This window comes from Schistocerca americana, chromosome 10 (assembly GCF_021461395.2).
Source record: "Schistocerca americana isolate TAMUIC-IGC-003095 chromosome 10, iqSchAmer2.1, whole genome shotgun sequence".
Taxonomy (NCBI): Eukaryota; Metazoa; Arthropoda; class Insecta; order Orthoptera; family Acrididae; genus Schistocerca; species Schistocerca americana.
In genome coordinates this window covers 198,666,355-198,687,257 of record NC_060128.1, presented here as the reverse complement: position 1 = coordinate 198,687,257, position 20,903 = coordinate 198,666,355, and the positions used below count along the sequence as shown (strand labels likewise).

The following is a 20,903-nucleotide window of genomic DNA, read 5'->3' as shown; positions in this document are numbered from 1 at the left end:
CAAATGCTAGGTGTTGGAACTAGCCCTTTCTGTTGTCCTTAAAGAAAGGGACAGCAGAAAGATCAGTTATTTTATTTTGGAAGTGTTCTCCAAAGGTTCACATCCCCCCAGGATTGTGAAATGGTGCCAAAACCACTGCCGTGATAAGACCTGGTCTAACTGCCTGTGAACAACTTTATTACAAAACAGCGTAGTATTTACTAAAGCCATTGTTTACTCCTGCATGCAGTTGAGCAGAATAAGAGGGAGTTGGTTCTAGAAACATTTGTGAATTTTGAAATTGTAAAAGTCTTCCACAGATTCCAGGAGAGGGCTTTTGCCCTCTGCACTTCCCACCATTGTTAAACTGACGATTCCTCAATGAGTCGGGATATGTTGTATCGACCTCAACCGACCATTAGTGAAGCTGTGCCATAAATTTACTTTTTTCCTCAATTAATTAATTATTCAATCTACCCATGTAATATTCAGCTTTCTTCTGTAGCAACACATTTTAAAAGCTTTTATTCTCTTCACACCTGAACTGTTTAATGTCCAAATTTCACTTCCCTGTGAGGCTACACTCCAGACAGATACCTTTAGAAAAGGTTTCCTAACATCTTAAATTATATCTTAGGTTAGTAACTTTTTGTCTTTCAGAAACACACTTTTTTCTATTGCCAGTCTGCATTTTACATACTCTCTACTATGGCCATCATCAGTTTTTTTGCTCCCCAAATTGCTGAACTCATCAATTACTTTTAGTGTCTCATTTACTAAAGTAATTCTTTCACTGTTTCCTGATTCAGTTCAATGTAAATTAGACCTGAAGTCCTGTTGGAGTTGTGGACCATAATTATAGTAACTATGAAAGTGAATTTAAAAATGCTGGTAAGTCACATAAGTAATATAGATTCAGGTGGTATCAAATCCATTGTTATGCTCATAACACGCTTCAGGCGTAGACCATCATCAGATGATCTGATGACAAACAATAAAAAGAAGTGAAAATGTTATATTTGTGACAATCAATAAAGAGAAGTGAAAATGTTATACTTGTGCAAATATAACGTTATGATGGGGTTTTGAATGAAAAATAAACTGGTTAAATTGGTGCAACAAGGCTTAGAACTATTTCATGAACATGGATGCAGTTTGTAAGTAGTGGATGTGCATTGGGATATCATTTGAAGGAGAACTGATATCAGCTTAAAAACATTGAAGATGACATGTCCGTTTTGCCTGTTGGTATTAAAAGAATAGTGCTGGACATTTTCGAAGAAATTGAAATATATGTGAGTTATCAAGGTGACCCAGGACTTATAAAAAATGAGCAGATCTCAAGTGGTCATTGGTGTTTCTTTGATTTTTTCAGTGATTTACTTGCGGGTCAAAAAAAAAAAAAAAAAAAAAAAAATGAACCCCTATCTGGCCACTCTTTTGTTCAACTTTGTATGTTTTATGGAATTCTTAATGACCATGTGTAATTTTGTTAGTGAATTGTTTTTCATAAGTCAGATTTGCAAATGCAAAGATGACATTAACAGTATTTTTGTTTGATGAAACCTGTACTGTTGCACTGTGTTTTACTGTTGAAAATCTTTCACAGTTGTGCTAGTAAAAACAAATTAATTATTTTAATTAATTTTGTTTTATTGAAAAATAATTACTTTAATTAACATTGCATTAAGTGTGATGCACTCTGTTGAAACTATGAACAAATCACACTGAATGTGGTTCTGTATGATGGTGTTGTAAATAGTATTTCTTGTACTATTGTACTGTGCTTTACAAATGACATTCTTGCACATTAGTACTGACTGAGTTGTTATTATTTTATATTTTGCTTGACCTTTGTACAGATATTATTCAGTGTCATTGTCAATGAATGTAATTATCGTGGATGGTATGTACTTATGTTTTCCAAAATCGTGCACAATTTTTTTCAATTGAGATCTCACTTCTTGTGTAATATCATTATTTGCAGTTCTCTTTATTATTTTTCATCAGATCATCTGATTATCTGATGATGGACTGTGCCCAAAATACATCATGAGGTACAGAAAAGGATTCAGTACCATCTGGATGTGTATTGCTTATGATGCTTACCAGCATTTTTAAATTCACTTTCATAATTACTGATTTAATTCAACTACATTCCATTAATCTTATTTTGATTTTTTTATGCTCATCTTATAACCTGTCTTCAAAACACCACCCATTCCATTCAGTTCCTCTTTCATTTCCTTTGCCATCTATAAGAAAATTAATTTTAATTTCAATTGCAGATTTCAGCTCACTTCACTTTATCACGTGCTCATTAGTTTTGTCTTCCTTGACTATATGAGTCATTTCTTTTGTCTCATCATGCATTATTTCAATCTCTCAATTATCTGCAGAGGTAGTAGGGATATAAACTTATGTTACTATGGTTTGTGTTGGCTATGCATCTATCTTGACTACAATAATGCATTCATCATGCGGTTCATAGCAGTTCCTCCACATTCGTATTCTCTTATTCACTATTAGACCCACGTCTGTGTAATACGTGTTTGATTTTGTGTCCTTACCTACCCAGAAATCTTGTTCCTCCTGCCACTGCACTTCACTAATTTCTCATTTCACTAATACCTCACTTAAACCTACCGTTTTTCATTTTCTCTCATTTACCTGCTTCATTTACCTGCTCTTGATTTGTCTAATGCCAGTCTTTCTTTCCCAGTGACAACATCCTCCTGATAAGTCTTTGTCCAGAAATCCAAATTGCAGAGTATTTTACTTGTTAGGTATGTTACCAAAGAGAATTTTGTCATAATAAAGTCGTACATTATTGTCAGGCCACCCCACAATTGCAAAATCCTTTGTTCTTGTGTGGACTGTGTCATTTATATTACACAAATGGAAATAAATAACAAAATAAGGGTAATAATTGTTAATACTGAGGGAAACAGGTGAACACAACTCAGCTTTTTATACAAAAATTGTTATTTGTATCACTAATGAAACAATGACCCAGCATGTGTACTTACATCAAAGTTCTGTCGGATACGCTCCGGGTTGACACTCTTCGGGATGACGACTATCCCGTGCTGCACGAGGTGGCGCAGCAGCACCTGGGCAGGAGTCTTGCCGTGTCGCTGCGCGATGTCCACTACGGTAGGGTCCGACATGGGGTTCAGCTGCACGATTCTGCGAGCAGGTGGAAGGGAAGACGTCAGAGGAAAGGGTCGCCACACATTCTTCTTTATGTAGTATTTCTGATGGGAGGATTCGTAGTAACAATCTGACAACATTTTGTCTGTATACAAGTTATGAGTCAAGAGCTTTTAAATGGATAGGAATTACAATTTTTAATTCCAAAAGGGAAAAAGACACAAAGTTCTTATTGTTCTGCAAAAGTCTTTGGTCAGACATGTTTACAGTTTTTCAGGTTGTTGTTAGATGGTAGCCGTACTCATAACAGAACAGTTAGCAAGTAGCATTGACATTTAAAAAAATAAAAGAATGTGTGAAATAAACAGGTAGTACTATTGCTCCCACATATAAAACAGCTTCAAATGTCTGATTACTTTACAAACTGTCAGGCAAAATCAAAGTTGCTCTACCTCCTCCCTACCTCATTCCTTCTTGTTCCCCAGCAGCACTTTCCCATCCACCATCCCCACCCCTACCCTGCTATCCCTCATTACCTCACCCAGTTACTCAGCATCTCCGCCATATGATGAGTAGTAATTACCCTTTTCATAATATTGATTACTTTACAAGTGAGTTAATGTGTTAAATATTTGGTGTTAAGCATATTACAAGAGAGTTTGTTGGAAGCTGCTATTTTCTCTTATTATGAAATACTGCATGAATATGGTCTGGGTAATTTACACTCCATTTTAAGGAGGAGCAAGTTTTTCTTACATCTCAACGTTTATGATGTCATATCTTCTGAATTGTCAAACTATGATTTTGAAGGTATATTCAGTGGCATGTGTGGATACCGTCTGCAAACTGTGTTGCAGATTGAGTTGGTAGTAAAGAAGTAGTAAATTAAAATGTTTTGGCTGGTGCCAAAGTTTTATTGCATGAACAGTGAAAATGTAGTAAGTGATAAACATTTTTCTTTTCCTAATTTTGTGGGGAATGTCAGTGAATTAACGTTAGAAACAATGTGAAAAGTACGTCTGAAGTCGCTAAGTGCCCTCATTTTGAAATACTCAATGAATAAAGTTGAGGTGATGCTGCTTTGAGACAGACACACAGTTTCTAACTGTAGTCCTTGCCTCACTGTGCTGAAATTTAAACTTAAGTTTATTAAGCTTTGGATTATGTCAGAATTTAAAATTTTTAAATTCTGCCAATAATTATGCAAAATATTGAAAATCAAATTTTTGTTGCCCGTGGAAGCTGTTAGATAGGCAACCTAGAACTGGTACGAAGGTCTGGGATAGTCACTAAGCCGATATTACACGGAACACCTGTCGTGTACATCTGCTCCGGCATTCCCAGCATGTGTGTCTGGAACTGCCAACTTTCTTGTTTGCCCTATTATGTGATGCACTTACTGTGTAAGTCTGCACCAGTGCTGCAAAGGTCCATATTCAAAACTGATGGCTCATTTACGTTGTTGAGTCTAAAAGTTGATATTCTTGTAAAGCTGCTATTTACACATATTGAAATTTCTGAGATGTCTAGCTTTGTATTTATTAAGCATTTTGTTATTGTTTGCAGCTATAATGAAATTGTTACTATTATATAGAGTTATGGAGTAATGTGTTTGTTTTATGTCAAGCTGGTGCAAGGAAATGATTATCTATATTTACATTACAAAGCATTTTATACATGATGTAATTATGCAACATTTTCCGTAACAGTGTCTGCCTTGGACGTTAGAAGAAGGGCAGAATGTGACGTAATGCGAGGAGTAGAAATTGGGTTCAACCCTGGCTGGGAAGAAGGGATGAAGGCAGGGACATATACTCCCTGCTAATGAAGGTATTGGGACCCAAAGATCAACAGGACTTTAAGAACATCATCAGAATGGCACTGCCTTGTCAATTGTACGTGATGGGATTCGTCCAAAACGGCTTTTACAGTCCTCACTGGTTGTGGCCTTCACAGCTGCTCTGATTCTTATGGCTTTTCTCTCAAAACTATGGCAGTCTAATATGTATTATGTTTGACTGTGACACTGTCCTCCCTGGCATGCTGAAATAATACAAAAGATGCAGTCAAATCAAACACATGTGGTACTTTCCCCAGTTGAGGTGATATCTTCACACAATGCAAGTAAAATTCTGTGCACATTTACATGAAACATTTAAACTTAGAATTAAACAAGAACTAAACATTTGCAGGTGTACCTTATTATTGTACAGCATATCTAGATGATGATACAGACTCATTTCCTTGCTGTATGCCTCAATGAGCATGCTTATATTTTCTTATGTAAACATCCAAATGTCCACAACAGCTAACCTGTTTCTTGTCTGCTGCCTGCAAGTGAAAACAGTAATGAGTAGGAAGACCACTCAAAATACTGCATTTTACACACACGTGCTTACACATCTTCTATTTCACGCGTGTGGATTCACGGCAGAATAGAATGGTTCCTATTTTTTTACAGTGGAAAAACCGTCTGCTGAAATTGCAGCTTCACCTTTTCTGCCACTAGGTGGAAACTGTCTAAACCTGACCTGTACACATTATGTGTTTCATAATGTAGATTACAATTGGTCTCTGTCCAGGTGGGTAATGTCCTCAGATGTGACTGGGCAAATAATTTCGTGGATGTTGTAAAGTATGGCATATTCTGTAAATGAGCTATTTCCAAAGTGTGGTTCTGGTAGGCAGAAAGCATTTAGTGAATGCCCTATTGGTGGGAGTGGCTTTTAAAACAATGAATTCGATAGTGTGAGGTACAGGAGAAGCACTAGGGAGTCGTTACATCACAGCCTCACTTGCTGGTGTCTCTGCCGCGTTTCCGTTCAAAGTCGACCCTCCCCGGGGAGCCGAGGGGGGCGTAAGCGCAGACGGTGACGTCGAGGGCGCGGCAGAAGGCGGCCAGCTCGCGCTGCCGGAAGTAGACGTGCAGCTCCACCTGCAGGTTGGCCGGAGGAATGCGCGCCGCCTGCCAGATGCGCTTCACCTGCCTCGAGTTGAAGTTGGACAGCCCGATGGAGAGTGCTCGGCCCGAGTCCACTTGTGCCTCCATAGCCTGGAACACAAAAAGGTCAATTGTTCCCAGAGCGCGTGAAAGTACGAAACGGTTACGAAAAGAGAAATCTAGGAAAAAAAGCTTTTAATAAAATCCTATTGGGAATTGTGCTGCATCATTTCAAAACATTGATGAGGAGATCTTACAGGGTGGACCTCTTTAATTTTCTTCATACTTATAGAAATTGAACTAGTGTGAGACAGTTGTAAAAAATACCAAAAAGAAAATTCCCTTCGAACTGAGAAGATTTTGGAGCGCTGTTAAGTGCGACACATTTCTGTCGTTTCAGAAGATACACCAGAAGCCGAGTGTACACTGCATGTGTCTCATAATGCAAAAGTCCTCATTCCAGTTCTGCCAGATAGCAGACTTCTTTTTTTTTTACTTCAATTCTATATTGTCAAATGCAAATGTTAATTCATAAACACTGAATCATAATTGTTAACAAAAATAACGTTGTTTGACTTTTAATTCCTAATCACATGAAGAAAAATTAAAATTTGTTACAGACGTGTGGAATGCCATATTGTGAAATTTAAAAAGTGACATTATCAGTAACAGTGTGCTCTCTCTAGAAGTAAAAAGAATTTTATTTTCTATTTGTTGTTCTATGCCACAAAACTGAATTTTTCAGCCCACTCGACTTCCTTCTCACTGAGCTGGCTGTGGCAGCACTGCTCTTCCACTCACAGACTGGCCAGTGGGTGCTGTAGTAGTGCCAGTCTGAGCTCATTTGGGGTGTCGTGACGAGGAAGAGGGCAGTCAGCTGCAGCGACAGGTATCGGAAACGCCGCACGGAGGCCGGAGGCGAACGAGCCCGCGGCACTTCGTCGCAGCCGAGGTCGTCCGTACCGGCGAGCTGGGCCCAGGCGTGTCAGTCGGCACAACTGGGAGACGGACCTCGAGAATGGCCAGAAACCGCACTGCCCGGTGGCCTACGAGTCGTGGGGCGATTCCGGGACCGTTACAGGTCACCGTTTGGGCTCGTACGGGGTGCGACTCGGGCCCGAGTTGTCGCCGCGTGCCGTAGTTGTAGTGAACGAGAGGTGGTCGGTGGCCGGCAACTGAAATGGAACTTCAGCCGGAATGTGTGTACCGAGGAGACGGGCACCCCGTGCCGTCGACAGTCACAGTGGGTCGTGGCCGAGCTGCTGGTGCTGCAGTGTGACACGGTTCAGAGACCAGACGAATTCTGTTCACACAATACACTTAGATGGTAGTGTTCTCCCCTCCACTCAACACCTCACCCCCACCCTCTCTCTTTATCTCTCTCTTTCTCTTTCAAACAATTCCTCCATTCTGTCCATCCACAGTGGCTGTGACGGAACTGTCCAGTTCGACACAATTTTAATAAGTACATCTCTAGCTAAAGTTTTGTGAGGTAAGGGGGGAGGGAGCGGGGGAAGGGGGGGGGGATTGTTGTGGGTTATTAGACTGTAGTGGCACTGAATCTCTACCTGCATTTAGGTCTGACCACGGGCCACTTATTTGGATTTCTGCTCTGGCCGACTTACATAAGCGTGCAGCCATTTCTTTCTACATCTGCATCTGTACTCTGCAAACCACCATGAGGTGCGTGGCAGCGGGTACGTCCCATTGTACCAGTTATTAGGTTTCTTCCTGTTCCATTCACATAGGGAGTGTGGGAAGAATGATTGATTGATTACCTCTGTGCGTGCAGTAATTACTCTAATCTTGTCCTCACAATCCCTACGTGAGTGATATGCAGGTGGTTTTGGTATATTCCTAGAGCAGTAATTTAAACCTGGTTCTTAAAACTTTGGTAATAGACTTCCTCAGGATAGTTTACATCTATCTTCAAGAATCTTCCAGTTGAGTTTCTTCAGTATCTCTGTGACACCCTCCCCCAGATTAAGCAAACCTTTCACCATTCGGACTGCCTTTCTCTGTATATGTTCAATATCTCCTGGTAGTTCTATCTGGCACGGATCCCACACACTTGAGCAATACTGTAGAACCAGTCGCACGAGTGATTTGTAAGCAGTCTCCTTTGTAGACTGATTCACTTCCCCAGTATTCTACCAGTAAACTGAAATTTACCACCTGCTCTACCCACAACTGAACCTATGTGATTGTTCCATTTCATATCCCTGCAAATTGTTATACTCGGGTATTTGTACGAGTTGACCGATTCCAGAAGTGACTCGCCGATATTATAGTCGTAGGATACTACATTTTTTTGTTTTGTGAAGTGCAAAATTTTTACATTTCTGAACATTTAGAGCAAGTTGCCAATCTCTGCAACATGTTGAAATTTTACCAAGATCTGACAGAATATTTATGCAGCTCCTTTCAGACAGTACTACATTATGGATAACTGCATCGTCTGCAAAAAGTCTGAGTGTACTATTAACATTGTCTGAAAGGTCATTAATATATGACATTAGCAGCAAGGGTCCAATCTTACTTTCTGGGGCATATCTGAAGCTACTTCTACATCTGATGGTAAGTCTCCATCCAAGATAACATGCTGTGTGCTCCCTACCAAAATATCCCCAACCTAGTAACAAATTTTGCTTGATACCCCATGTGATCACACTTTTGTCAATGAGTATAGGTGGGATACTGAGTCAAATGCTTTACAGAAATTAAGAACTACTACTTGTATCTGGTTGCCTTGATCCAAAGCTTTCAGTGTGTCATGTAAGAAAAGTGCAAGTTGGGTTTCACGTGACCGATGTGTTCAAAATTCCTGCTGGCTGGCATTGAGTAGGTCATTCTGTTCAAGATACCTCATTATGTTTTAGCTCAGAATATGTTCTAAGATTCTACAACAAATCTATGTCAAGGATATTGGACAGTAGTTTTGTGGATCACTTCTACTACCCTTCTTGCAGACGAGTGTGACCTGTGCCTTTTTCCAGGATCTGGGTACGGTTTTTTCTTCAAGTGATGTACAACAGATTATAGCTAGAAGAGGGGTTAACTTAGCTGCAAATACAGTATAGAATCTGACAGGGATTCCATCGGGGCCTGGAGCTTTATTTAATTTTAATGATTTCAGCTGTGTCTCAACACCACTGATACTAATACTCACTTCATTCATATTTTCAATAGTACAAGGATTAAATTGATGCAAGTCTCCTGGGTTTTCCCTTGTAGAGGTACATTTCAAAATGGAGTTAAGCATTTCAGCTTTAGCTTTGGTATCCTCAATGTCAGTTTCTGTCTCATTCGCTAGGAACTGAATACTGTTATAGTTCCTCTAATACTTAGAGCCAGCACACAGATCCCATACTCTGTATCCAAATATCTGACATAATTTTCCTCATTTTGATTTCTTGCCTCTTTGTTGAAACTTTTTATATTTTGTCCTCTTACCATCACACATGTCTCTTAACAGTTTTTATTGGTGTTTAATATCCTTTATTACAATTATGGAAAGATTTTTCATCACTATTATCTCGAAGAGTATAAAGATTGTACTCATTAATTAATTAATTCCTTTGCGATATTTCATAGATTGTATTGAGAAAGAAAACCTTTTGGGATGTGGAACCAGTCAAGTGTACGTGAGACAAAGATATCATAGAAACTTTATGTGTATACTGTGTTGACAACAACTATCAGTATACTGCTTAATGCTTTTCACACTTATGTCATCTAAATTTAATCAAATAAATTGGTAAGGAAGCTGCTGCCTCCTCAGTTGTACTATATAGCTGGTGCTTATGTGCTGTTAGTAGCTTAATATTTACTTGATTACAATGGAATTTTTCAGAGAAAATATTTTTACATCTATAGACACAAAGCCCGTTTTACAGTACATTCTTACTTGGCAAGCAGCTTTGTAATAAAGCTCTGCTAGATGTCACATAGCTAACAGAACTTTTAAGTCTGTGAATCAAGGTACAGAGGGAATTTATAGAAATGCTCTTTTGAGCTGGTAGAGATTCCCAATTTCTTGCTTTATGTTAGATGGGAGCCACTTGAATGTCTTACCACCAGAGGGGCTCCAATCTTAACTGCAGACAAGGAAGTAACTTACTCTTGTGTCTTGTGCTGTGGTGGTCTATGTCACATTGCAGTTCACAATTACTTTCACATGCCACATCATAAAAGTTGTATGTGCCCTTTTCTACTAAGAAAATTAGGAAGAAAAAATGAGTCTGGATTCAGAAAGAAAAAAGAACACGAGCTGGTAGTGGATGGCTGAAGAATATAAAATGTAGCATGCTCAAAAGTAAGAAAGTCACACCCAAGATCACCGGCTAGCAGACTGCAAGGGTAGCTTCGGTCATCTAATCAGAAAGTGTTTTCTCCTCCTATGCAGCATGGGCCCTTTCATTTATCTTAAGTGTATCTGTTGAGTGTAGGTGACTGTGTGTATAGAGTGATGCAACATTTGTGTTGTATGACAGTGAGACAAGGGAGAGGGCAAAACCTGCTGCCGACAGGTGGTCTAAGCCTCTCAGATAGCACAGAGAGGGCCACCGGGCTCAATGCCCCATCTGATGGACAGATTATCACAGACAGCATCATGCAGCCTCTCTCCGTGAGACACTATGGAGTGGTTTGGAACTAAATCTGGGACTTTGGCACAAAGTCTGGCAACTGGAAACTTTGCACCACTGCGCCTCATCTAGTCCGTGTGGTACCGGTGGTAAAAATTTCTTATCCTACAAGATTCAAATGGTCTCTGAGTGGAGTACCTCTCATTTAAGAACGCTAGAAGCTGAAGTTACATATGTACATACATTTTGTCGATTGGAAACAGGTGTTCAACAGAGCAGATTTGAGTGTCCTGCCAGAGGCTCTAAAACATATCTGTGTATGCTGGAAGGAAGGAAGATATAAATTGGGAACTCTGTAATGATAAAGAAATAGGCTAGATTGATATTTGAACAGTTATTAGGTAAGGCTCAGGAGTGGAATTAAAATTCAAGGTGAAAGAATATCAGTGATATGATTTGCTGATGACATTGCTATACTGAGTGAATTACATGGCTTGCTGAATGGACTGAACAGTCTAATGAGTACTGAACACAGATTGAGTATAAATTGAAGAAAGATGAATCTAATGATAAGGAGCAGAAATGAGAACAGTGAGAAACTTAGCATCAGGATTGTTGTCACAAAGTAGGCGAAGTTAAGGAATTCTACTACTATAACCAATGACAGATGGAGCAAAGAGGACATCAAAAGTGGACTAGCAATGGCAGAAAGGTCATTTCTGTCCCAGAGAGGTCTACTAGTATGCAACATAGTCCTTAATTTGAGGAAGGAATTTCTGAGAATGTATGTTTGGAGCACAGCATTATACGGTAGTGAAATATGGACTGCGGGAAAGCCAGAACAGATGAGAATCGAAGCATTTGAGATGTGGTGCCACAGATGAATGTTGAAAATTAGGTGAACTGATAAGGTAAGGAATGAGGAGGCTCTGTGCAGAATCAGAGGGGAAAGGAATATGTGGAAAACAATGACAAGAAGAAGGGACAGGATGATAGGACGTATGTTGAAACATCAGGGAATGACTTCCATGGTGCCAGAAGGTGCTGTAGGGGACAAAAACTGTAGAGGAAGACAGAGATTGGAATACATCCGGCAAATAACCGAGGAAGTAGGTTGCAAGTGCTACTCTGAGGTGAAGAAGTTGGCACAGAAGAGGAATTTGTGTGCGGGCTGCATCAAACCAGTCAGTAGATTGATGACTCAAAAAGGGGGTAAGGATGTTGTTTTCCACTACTCTTTTCGATATCCATGGAGAGGAACTTACATCACACAGTCAGAATTGTCCCTCCAGCATATCCTGTGCTCTCACAATCCCCCTGGCCTAAACATCCACTAACCTATTCCCACTACTTCATCTTACCTTTTCCCTTCCATACCACTCCTTTCCCACCTATATGGGCATATCTCTCTCTCTCTCTCTCTCTCTCTCTCTCTCTCTCTCTCCCTCTCTCCCTCCCCCTCCCCCCTACCACCGCCTTGCGTCTTTCCATACGGTGAGCCTACCTCATCACCTACTAGAAAAAGATCAACAACTCAGAAGCTAGTGTGAATAATGTTTCATGTTACAAGTCTTTATGCTCCACACATCAGTTCACTTATTTTACATATTGCTCCATCCAGGAATATTCCCATTTCTGTTATTTGTATTAGAATCTATTGAACCTACAGTAATCAAATATATACATGACTTGTGATGTACTGATGTGGTATGTGTCCCAGTGCAGGTAGGACAGAACGCTGATAATATTTATTTAGTCCTTTATTATGACTGGTGGTTTTAGTGACAGATGGACCTATAGTGTAACTCAATTTCTAGTCACATCGGAAGATGTCACTTTTATTGTGAATTGGAATAATTAGCAAATTTGGTGGCATAAGAAAAACTGTCATTCTTGTTGAGGTGCACACTTTACACTTACTCAGAACTGACAAGACGCTTATATCTGTCATTTGGTAGCATCACAGGTCAAAGTTGGTCAGTGGTATCTGTAGGTTCAGTATTCCCATAGCACCAGCTATTAATACTAAAGTTGTACCTTCCACAGGCTGATGTGATCAGTATTCATGTCAAGCAGAACTTTTCCATCTTTGTCTCTTGGAAAAACAGATCCATCCACATCTAAGTGACCTATGGGATGGTGGATGAGGTACAGGTCGACGTATTCTAGCTGCAGTGCTTCCAGGGATTTCTTGAGGTACTTCTCCACAGACTCTGCTCTGTTCCCATTGAATGGAAGCTGAAATTAAATAACAAAGTTGATTGATTAAAACTGTACTGAATTCTATTTACTGAATAATCCCAAGAAATAATAATAAATAGAGAAAGAGAGTTGAGGAGTGACTGTAGAGAGATCATCCAAGGCTTGTGCAGTGCATCTAGTCAGAATTATTGAAATGAAGCAGTATCATTTAAATCATTCAAATTTCTGATTTTCAGTAACCACAATACCATTATATTAGCAGGCGGACATTTTGGGTCAGATGTCGCATCACAAATAGATTGTACAGTAGATTCTCTTAAGAACAGCAGACTTAATTGCAAACAAACATTGATAATGAACTTTGTTTATGATACAGGCATGTCCTGAAGGTAGAAGTAGCCTCTGATGCTCGCAGGGATCTTTTCCAACAAAGTTGGCAGCTCTGTGTTCACAGTGTTAGCAATAAAATGCACGTGTGTTTGCCTCAATCAGCTGAAAATTCTTGTTGTAGTGTCATGTTGAAATGAGTATCTCTGTTGTGAATTCTGCCAGCTGTGAGTTGAGAAACATAATTCAGTTTCTTTTTGCCAATAGAAATGAACCATTTCAGATTTTTTTAAAAATGGAATCAAAGCTGTTTACAAGAATGATGTGGTGAATCATACTGATGTCTACAAGTGGTGTCACGAGTTTAACCATGGCAGAAGGAATTTTCTTGATGAAAAAGAAATGGGCATCCCTTAATCATGACTGATGAGATGGTGAACAAGATCAAAGAATAATTTGCAGCTATTGTTGATTGACTCTGGACAAGATGAACACAATGTTTCCAGAAATATCCAGATCTCTTCAGTGCAAAATCATTACTGGAACATTTCATCTCAGAAGATTGCGTGTGAGGTGGGTACCGGAACAAATCATAGATCGACACAAAGTGCTTCGAACTGAAAGTGAACAATTCTTTGACTCTGTGGTGATGGCAACAAAACACGGGTGGTCCACTACAATCCTAATATGAAAGGACAGTTGATGCAGTGATAGCACCGCACCTCACCATCATTTTAAAAATTCTAAATTGTTGCTTTTATCCAAAAAAATGTGGCCTCTGTCCTTTGGGCTGTAAAGGGACTCTCCTCATCAAATTTTTGCCCTTTGGAGAAACAATTAATGATGTACAGTACTGTGAAAACCTGAAGGATGACACAGAACAAAAGACACGGATTGTTAATGAAAGGAGAGTGCTTGTTGCCTGACAATATCTGACGCCACACGACTGACACTGGTGGGAACATCATCAACCGGCACACTCACAGCACTGATCTGACACGTTCAGATTTTCATCTTTACACCTCTCTGAAGTTGTTTACGAGTAGAAAGAGGTTTTCAGCTAATGAGGTCCAGAGTGCCATCAAACGGCAGGCCGTAGAGGCAGCGGGAGACTTCTTTGATGTGGTTGTCAGAAGGCTCATCCCTCAGCCCAAAAAATGTATGGACAATGTAGGTGACTATGTTGAGAAATAGTGTTTCGTGCATATTTATTTATTTTGTTGCCTTTTTCATTTTAAACAATTGTATACTCTTAATTTCTTGACATGCCTTGTATATCCAAACATTACAGGTTGTTTTGTGCATACACACATGGGCAGTAATGTGGAATTTGTAAAGACCTTGTATGCAATCAATTTTGCAATCACATTATAGTGTCTCAGGTAGCCTACCAATGCATTAAAGTCTACAACTGGTGCTACAATATAGCTTCACTCGATGTCTCCACACTCATAGATATTTCTTTGGTGGTACTGATTCTAAATGTGACCTGTTAATCTTGCACTCAAAGGCTATTATGATTTTATATTACATGAAGTGCAGAACTTCACTTTTATCTACAGTAAAAACTAGTTTCCATTTCTTGTGACAAGTTGATATTTGGATACACCTGACTGGATGATACAACAGTTTTACTGCTTAACTCTTCCTCATATATTGCAGCATAATAAATTAAAACTACTACTGTCTAGTGAGGGCTTGATACATATAATGAAGAAAGATGTTCCTGTCACAGTTCACTGTCTGGTGAAAATGTAACTTAATGAAATGTCCCAACAATTTATAGTTCTACTCTGTTTAACCCCTACACTTAGGTCAGTGCTGAATGATAATGTTAAAAGCAATCATTTTTTAACAGTGTGAGCAGTACAATTCACTTACCTTGGTCACAATGAAAACTTCCTCCCTCTTCAGTCTCCCAGAATCGAACCATTTCTTCAGGGTCTGGCCTATCTCCGCCTCATTTCCGTAGGCGTAGGCGGTGTCTATGTGGCGGTAGCCGGCCTCCAGTGCCGCGTCCACGGCCTGCCCCACCTCGCCGTTTGGTGACTGCAGAAGGAGGCAGAGGAAAAAAAATAACTTCATTGTGTAATCGCTTAGAGAGAGATTCTCTGTCGGCACGATGCGAGCCTTTCTGGGATTGACTGTCCGTATATATTCTCGTCTCCTTACATAGGCATGTATATTTTATTTCATAAGACGGGATCCTATCTCCTGCTACACAGTTCATTAAGGCTCACATAGCAACATAATTTCCATTGTTTTTATAACTTATTGTGGATTATTTGTGGCTGACATTCAACGGTCACAGTACATGTTTGGTCTGCGCCTTCTGAGAGTAGGCAGCCCCCCTTCCACAAGTGGTGCCACCGTGTCCCTCATTCTGCGTGATTGAAATGCTGCACCCGTGGAACCCACGACATCTGCATACGACAGCGTACCATTTCTCGTACGGTGGGCTGTTCGTGCCTAAATTCTAAAATACAATGATGTCTTAACGTGACAATCTCTTTTTCTCATCTAGAAGGACATAGGTGACCTATCATTTCCCCTGAAATTGTGTGTCACACATCTGTTGAAGAATTGCAAAAAATATATTTTCCTGTGTGTTTCTTAAAGGGTTAAAAACCATAAAAAGAATATTGTGGGTTATCTATCAGTTTATATACAGATTATTTAATTGGATAGATAAAAAATCTACTCACCAAGTGGCAGCAGAACAAACACGTAAAATACTGTTGTGATTGGCAAGCTTTCAGAGCCAGTGGATCCTTCTTCAGGCAGGAGTGCTCGAGGGGAAGGAAGAAGGGTGAAGGAAAAGTACTGGAGAGGTCTAGGAAAAGGGGTAAATCTTGGGAAAGTCACCCAGAATCGTAGGTCAGGGGAGATTTACCGTACAGGATGAGAAGGAAAGACTGATTGTTGGGTACTATATTGGATGCGATTTGAAAAACCTGAGAGTTTAAAGGTGGGAGAAAGGGTAATATGCAAGGCAAAAATTACTATTAAAACATTGTGCACGAGTTAATAAGAGTGAGAAGATAAGTGCATTGGACGTAACAGTGAGGTGTGGGGGTGGGGGTGGTGAAAAATAGACGGGAAAGACAAAGAAAGATGTAGAAAGCTAAAATGGAGTGAAGCAAAGGGTAGATACAGTGAAGAAAAGCTGAGTCGGAAGAAATTAAGACCAGGAGGGTGGCGAGAACCGAAGACATGTAGTAGTGCTATTCCCACGTGCAGAGTTGTGAGAAACTGGTGCTGGGGGAAGAATCCAGATGGTGCATGTGGTGAAACAGGCACCGAGGTCACGAATGTTGTGTTGTAGGGCATACTCTACAACAAGATATTGTGAGTTGCCAGTAAATACCCTCTGCCTATGCCCATTCATTTTAATTGATAATTTGGTGGTAGTCATGCCGATGTTGAAGGCTGAACAGGGTTTAAATAATAACTGGTGTATGATGTGTCATTTTGAAGGTGTCTCTCCTTTGATAATATATGTTTTGCCAGTTAGAGGGCTATTATAGGTGGTGGTAGGAGGGTGCATAGGGCAAGTCTTGCAGCAGGCACGGTCACAGGGGCAGGAGCAATAGGGTAGGGAGATGCGTACAGAAGGAGCATATTGTCTGACAAGAATGTTGGGGAGGGGAGATTGGGAGGGCAACAGAAAGCTATTCTAGGTGTTGTGGGCAAAATTTCAGACAAAATGGATCTCATTTCAGGGCACGATATTAGGAAGTCACGGCCCTGTCGAAGTAGCTGACTGACACATTTCAGACCAGGATAATACTGAGTCACCAATGGTGTGCTCCAAAGCTGTTGGAGGGATCAGCAATACCAGGATTGGATGTGATGGCCTGGGAAATCTGTTTTTTAACTAGGCTGGTGGGGTAATTTATTGTCAGTAATAAGGTGAAATGTGGAGCCATAAAAAAAACTATGAAATTTCTGGAGAGCATAGACTATGGCAGGAGCCTCTTTTTCCACATAAGAGTAATGGAGTGAGGGATTTAGAGGTGAAAGCAACAGGTCATTCAGAGCTGTCAGCATATAGGTGTGCTAGGACCGCACTGAGGCATCAGTTGCCAAACCTAGGTGCTGACCGGGAGAGAACGTAGCTAATCAAGGGGAGGAGAGTAGTTTGGATTTCAACATTTGAAAAGCACATTTTTAATCTACAAAAAGGTACATTCTTGCGTAACGAGGCATGCAGCAGGTGGGCCAATGTGGCCACCCCCGGCAGAAATTTATGGTAGTAGACTATCTTCCTTAGAAAGGCCTGAAGTTCCTTGTGGATGAGAGGTGAGATGATAACAGCGGAGATGTGGTCTCCCAGAGGGTGAACACCATCACACGAGACCTTGAAACCCTAATAAACAATAGGAGTATGAAAAAACTGAGATTTTGCGAGGACGCACTGTAAGTCTCCAGACTGTAAGACAGCAAACAAAGTGCTCAGGTCTTTTCGAATGATTGGCCACAGAGCAGCCTGTGACAACAGTATCATCCAGATAATTAATGCAACCTGTGCAGGCATAGTCAGTTGCTCTAAAGATCATTGGAAAATCGCAGGGGCTCTATCCACACCAAAAAGATGGCACAAACATCGATAGAGAGCAAAAGGAGTTTTCAAAGCCAGACTTGCTGAAACTCTCCCTCCATAGGAACGTGCGGATATGCTTCAGACATATCAATTTTAGAAAAGTGCTGGCCACCTGACAGTTTTACCAACAGTTCTTCCTGGCACGGGAGAAGATAAGCGTCCACGATCGACTGCATTGACAGTAAAACTGAAGTCTCCACAGACAAGAAGTTTCCCTGACTGCTTCTGAGATGACCATTCTCTAGCCGTAACAGGTTGCACCACCCCTAGAGATGGAAGTCTGTTGAATTCTGCTTTCACGTGAGCTTTCATGACGACAGGAATAAGAAGTGCACGACAAAATTGAGGCCGAGATGTGGATTTCAAAGAAATATGCGCAAATAAATTTGTAGCGCACCATTTACCTTCCGAAAACAAGTGCAAAAATTCCTCACATAGTGCTTCCAATTGAGAATATGGTACTCGATTGGACACAAAGTGAACTGTGTTAGTGATGGAAAATCCATCTGCCTGAAATGTGTCCATTCCAAACAAGTTCTCAACACTGGCATCACCAAACACCAAAAATGTGATGGAACGAGCCATTGACTTGTAAGAAGCAGATGCCATAAATTGTTCCGACAGCATAGTGTTCGTTTGTTAAAACTGACTGGCTTCTGTGCGACCAGTGTCAATGGCAGCGGAAATTCGTTAACATCACTGCCGTACCGGTGTCGACCTATAGTCGGAGCACTCGGCTAAGAACACTTAACTCGGTAAACAACTCGGGTGAAGTCACAAGCATCGGAGTCACGTAGTTTATGTCTGTATCCGTATCCTAAGAACCTTTGGAGAACGACACTCAGAGGCAATGTGGCCTCCCTTCTGACAAGCATTATAAGTAGCCCACTGCTGAGGGTATGCCGAATGTTAGTGCCGGACAAATCAGGAAGGACAAGACGGAACCAGAGAACGCCGAAGCCGGTGCTGTGGTGGTCGCAGCTGCTCGGGCTGGCCTCGGTCCGCTAGTCCCCGGGCCCAAATGTTTACCACCGCCAATGCCACTTCCTCGTGCGAGCTACCTGTCATCTTAGTGGCCACATCTTGTGATGCTACTGCCACACTTCAATTTGGTCCCACGTTGACTGAGGAACTTCAAAAAATTGTGGCATTTGCAAATCTTCTGCCAACGGGTGTTTTCAGAGAATAGAGCCTTCCGGTGCATTTCCTCATCTGCAGCTAAACAGATAATTGTGTTCTGCACCACTGAGGCTGCGTAAGAGTCACTACGGGCACCAGTAACGAACTGAAGCTCGTCTCAGAGGCTGTGAAGTTTAGCTGCCTAGAACCTGTACGACTGGTCTGGTTTCTCGAGTTTCACCACTATGACAGGCATTTGTTTGTGACAGTAGTCGGACAATAAACTGCACGTGAGATCAAAAATAAGAGGTACGGTTCTTACAGAGTAATCGCGTAGATGTAGATGTTGTAAATGGGCAAGCTGATGCAGTAATTAATACACCTTAGGTGGAATCCGTGAGAGGAATAAGGCTTTGCACAAATTTGAGAGTGTTGCACCGAAAGCTAAAAAATTCTGTCCGTCTCTTTTTTTGTGTGCTTCACATTTCTCAGTTGAATCATCATACGGAGGAAAAGTACGGGGTAGATTGGTGGAATGGTATCCTGTCTGTTAATGGAAGCTGACCAAGTGGTCACTGATGAAGTAAGCTGTTCAGTCAGAGCTGGTAGCATGGGATTCATAATGACTAAACCTGGTGAACCCACACTTAAAAACTGCACGTGCAGAAACCGTTACAAAGTCATCACCAGTCATGTAATACACAAAATTAATCCAAGTAACACAAATAAGGCTTTATCCATAGACCTCTGAACAACAATTGAAATAAGCCTCTTATGGCTCCACACACAACAAGACAAAAGAATAATACAGAAGGTGCAACATAAGCGATACATAGAACAACTGGTGTGAGGGGTACAAACTAGAAGAACACTGTGAGGGTGAGTCAGTGCTGCTCCTCACGTCCATAGGCAGGATACGGCGTTTATGATTTAGATTTATTGGAAGCAAACATTTTATTTTAAAGGAGTATGTTGAAAGCGTTGAAACAGAGGTAACAAAACAATGTTTACTGTGTGCTTTTTTAAGATTTGGCAATCATAATAAGAATAATCTGAGTTATATAAGAGTTTATATACAAAAAAATATGTGTATGGTCAATTGTTATAGCAATGTAGCAACTTAATCAGTTTCTAATCTGTGCTGTGTGTCTTATATTCTCAATAAAGTGAACACAACCTAATAAAAAAAACACAACAAAGCTAACCTCATACCCTCCTGTGTATGTCATCTGATCATATCAAGTGATACTTGCACATTACACTCGTGTGCCAAAGTATTATGATCACCCACTTATTAGCATGTTGGTTCATCCTTGAAATGCCATCCGGCAAGGATTTGAAAACTCCTCAGTATCTGTCCACAGGTCACACTATTCCCGTAAATTACAGGTCGGTGGTTTGTGGCCCGAGAGCTGATGTACCACCTGTTTCCCAATGGGTTCAGATCAGGTGAATTTGGTGGTCGAGATGTCAGTTTCAGTTCACTGGCACATTTTGCAAACCACTAGCACAGTTACGGCCTCGTGACGCGGACAGCTATCCTGCTGGAAAATGTAATTGCCTCCGGGAAAGACTAAGAGCGTGCGTGTGGTCTGCAATAGCGTTTGTGCAGCCCACAGCTGTTGTCCTACCTTCAGTTAATACCACAGGTTACAAGGAAACCCAGGTGAATGTCTCTCACAGCATAACACTGGCCCCACTGGTGAGCATCTGAGGTACGGTTCACATTTTGAGCAGTCATCTGCCCCGATGACAGCATACCTGTACACGAATGTCGACCGGGTGATATGAGAAATGCGATCTGTCCGACTGGGCGTGCGTGTTTGAATTTATCCGCAGTCCAATTTTAGTGATCCCGTACACACTGCGATCGTAACTGCCTCGATCACTGGGTCGACACTGGAACACACGGGGGTCATCGGCGTCATACTCTGCAGTCAGATCTGTCACAGATTGCTGTCCGTCCTGCTTTACAGAGCAGGTAGGCCTCTGA

The 20,903-nt window shown here is 40.9% G+C and overlaps 1 protein-coding gene across 2 annotated transcripts in view; it reads right to left on the bottom strand.

Moving 5' to 3' along the window:
* LOC124552473 (1,5-anhydro-D-fructose reductase-like) overlaps positions 1-20,903 on the bottom strand; it is a 38,888-nt gene that overhangs the window by 17,177 nt on the left and 808 nt on the right. For both annotated transcript variants that reach the window (XM_047126754.1, XM_047126755.1), the window contains exons 2-5: positions 15,070-15,237; positions 12,697-12,897; positions 5,928-6,184; positions 3,009-3,168 (exon numbers count right to left, since the gene is read on the bottom strand). In XM_047126754.1, the coding sequence (XP_046982710.1) occupies positions 3,009-3,168; positions 5,928-6,184; positions 12,697-12,897; positions 15,070-15,237 (786 nt within the window). The remainder of the gene's footprint in view (positions 1-3,008; positions 3,169-5,927; positions 6,185-12,696; positions 12,898-15,069; positions 15,238-20,903) is intronic.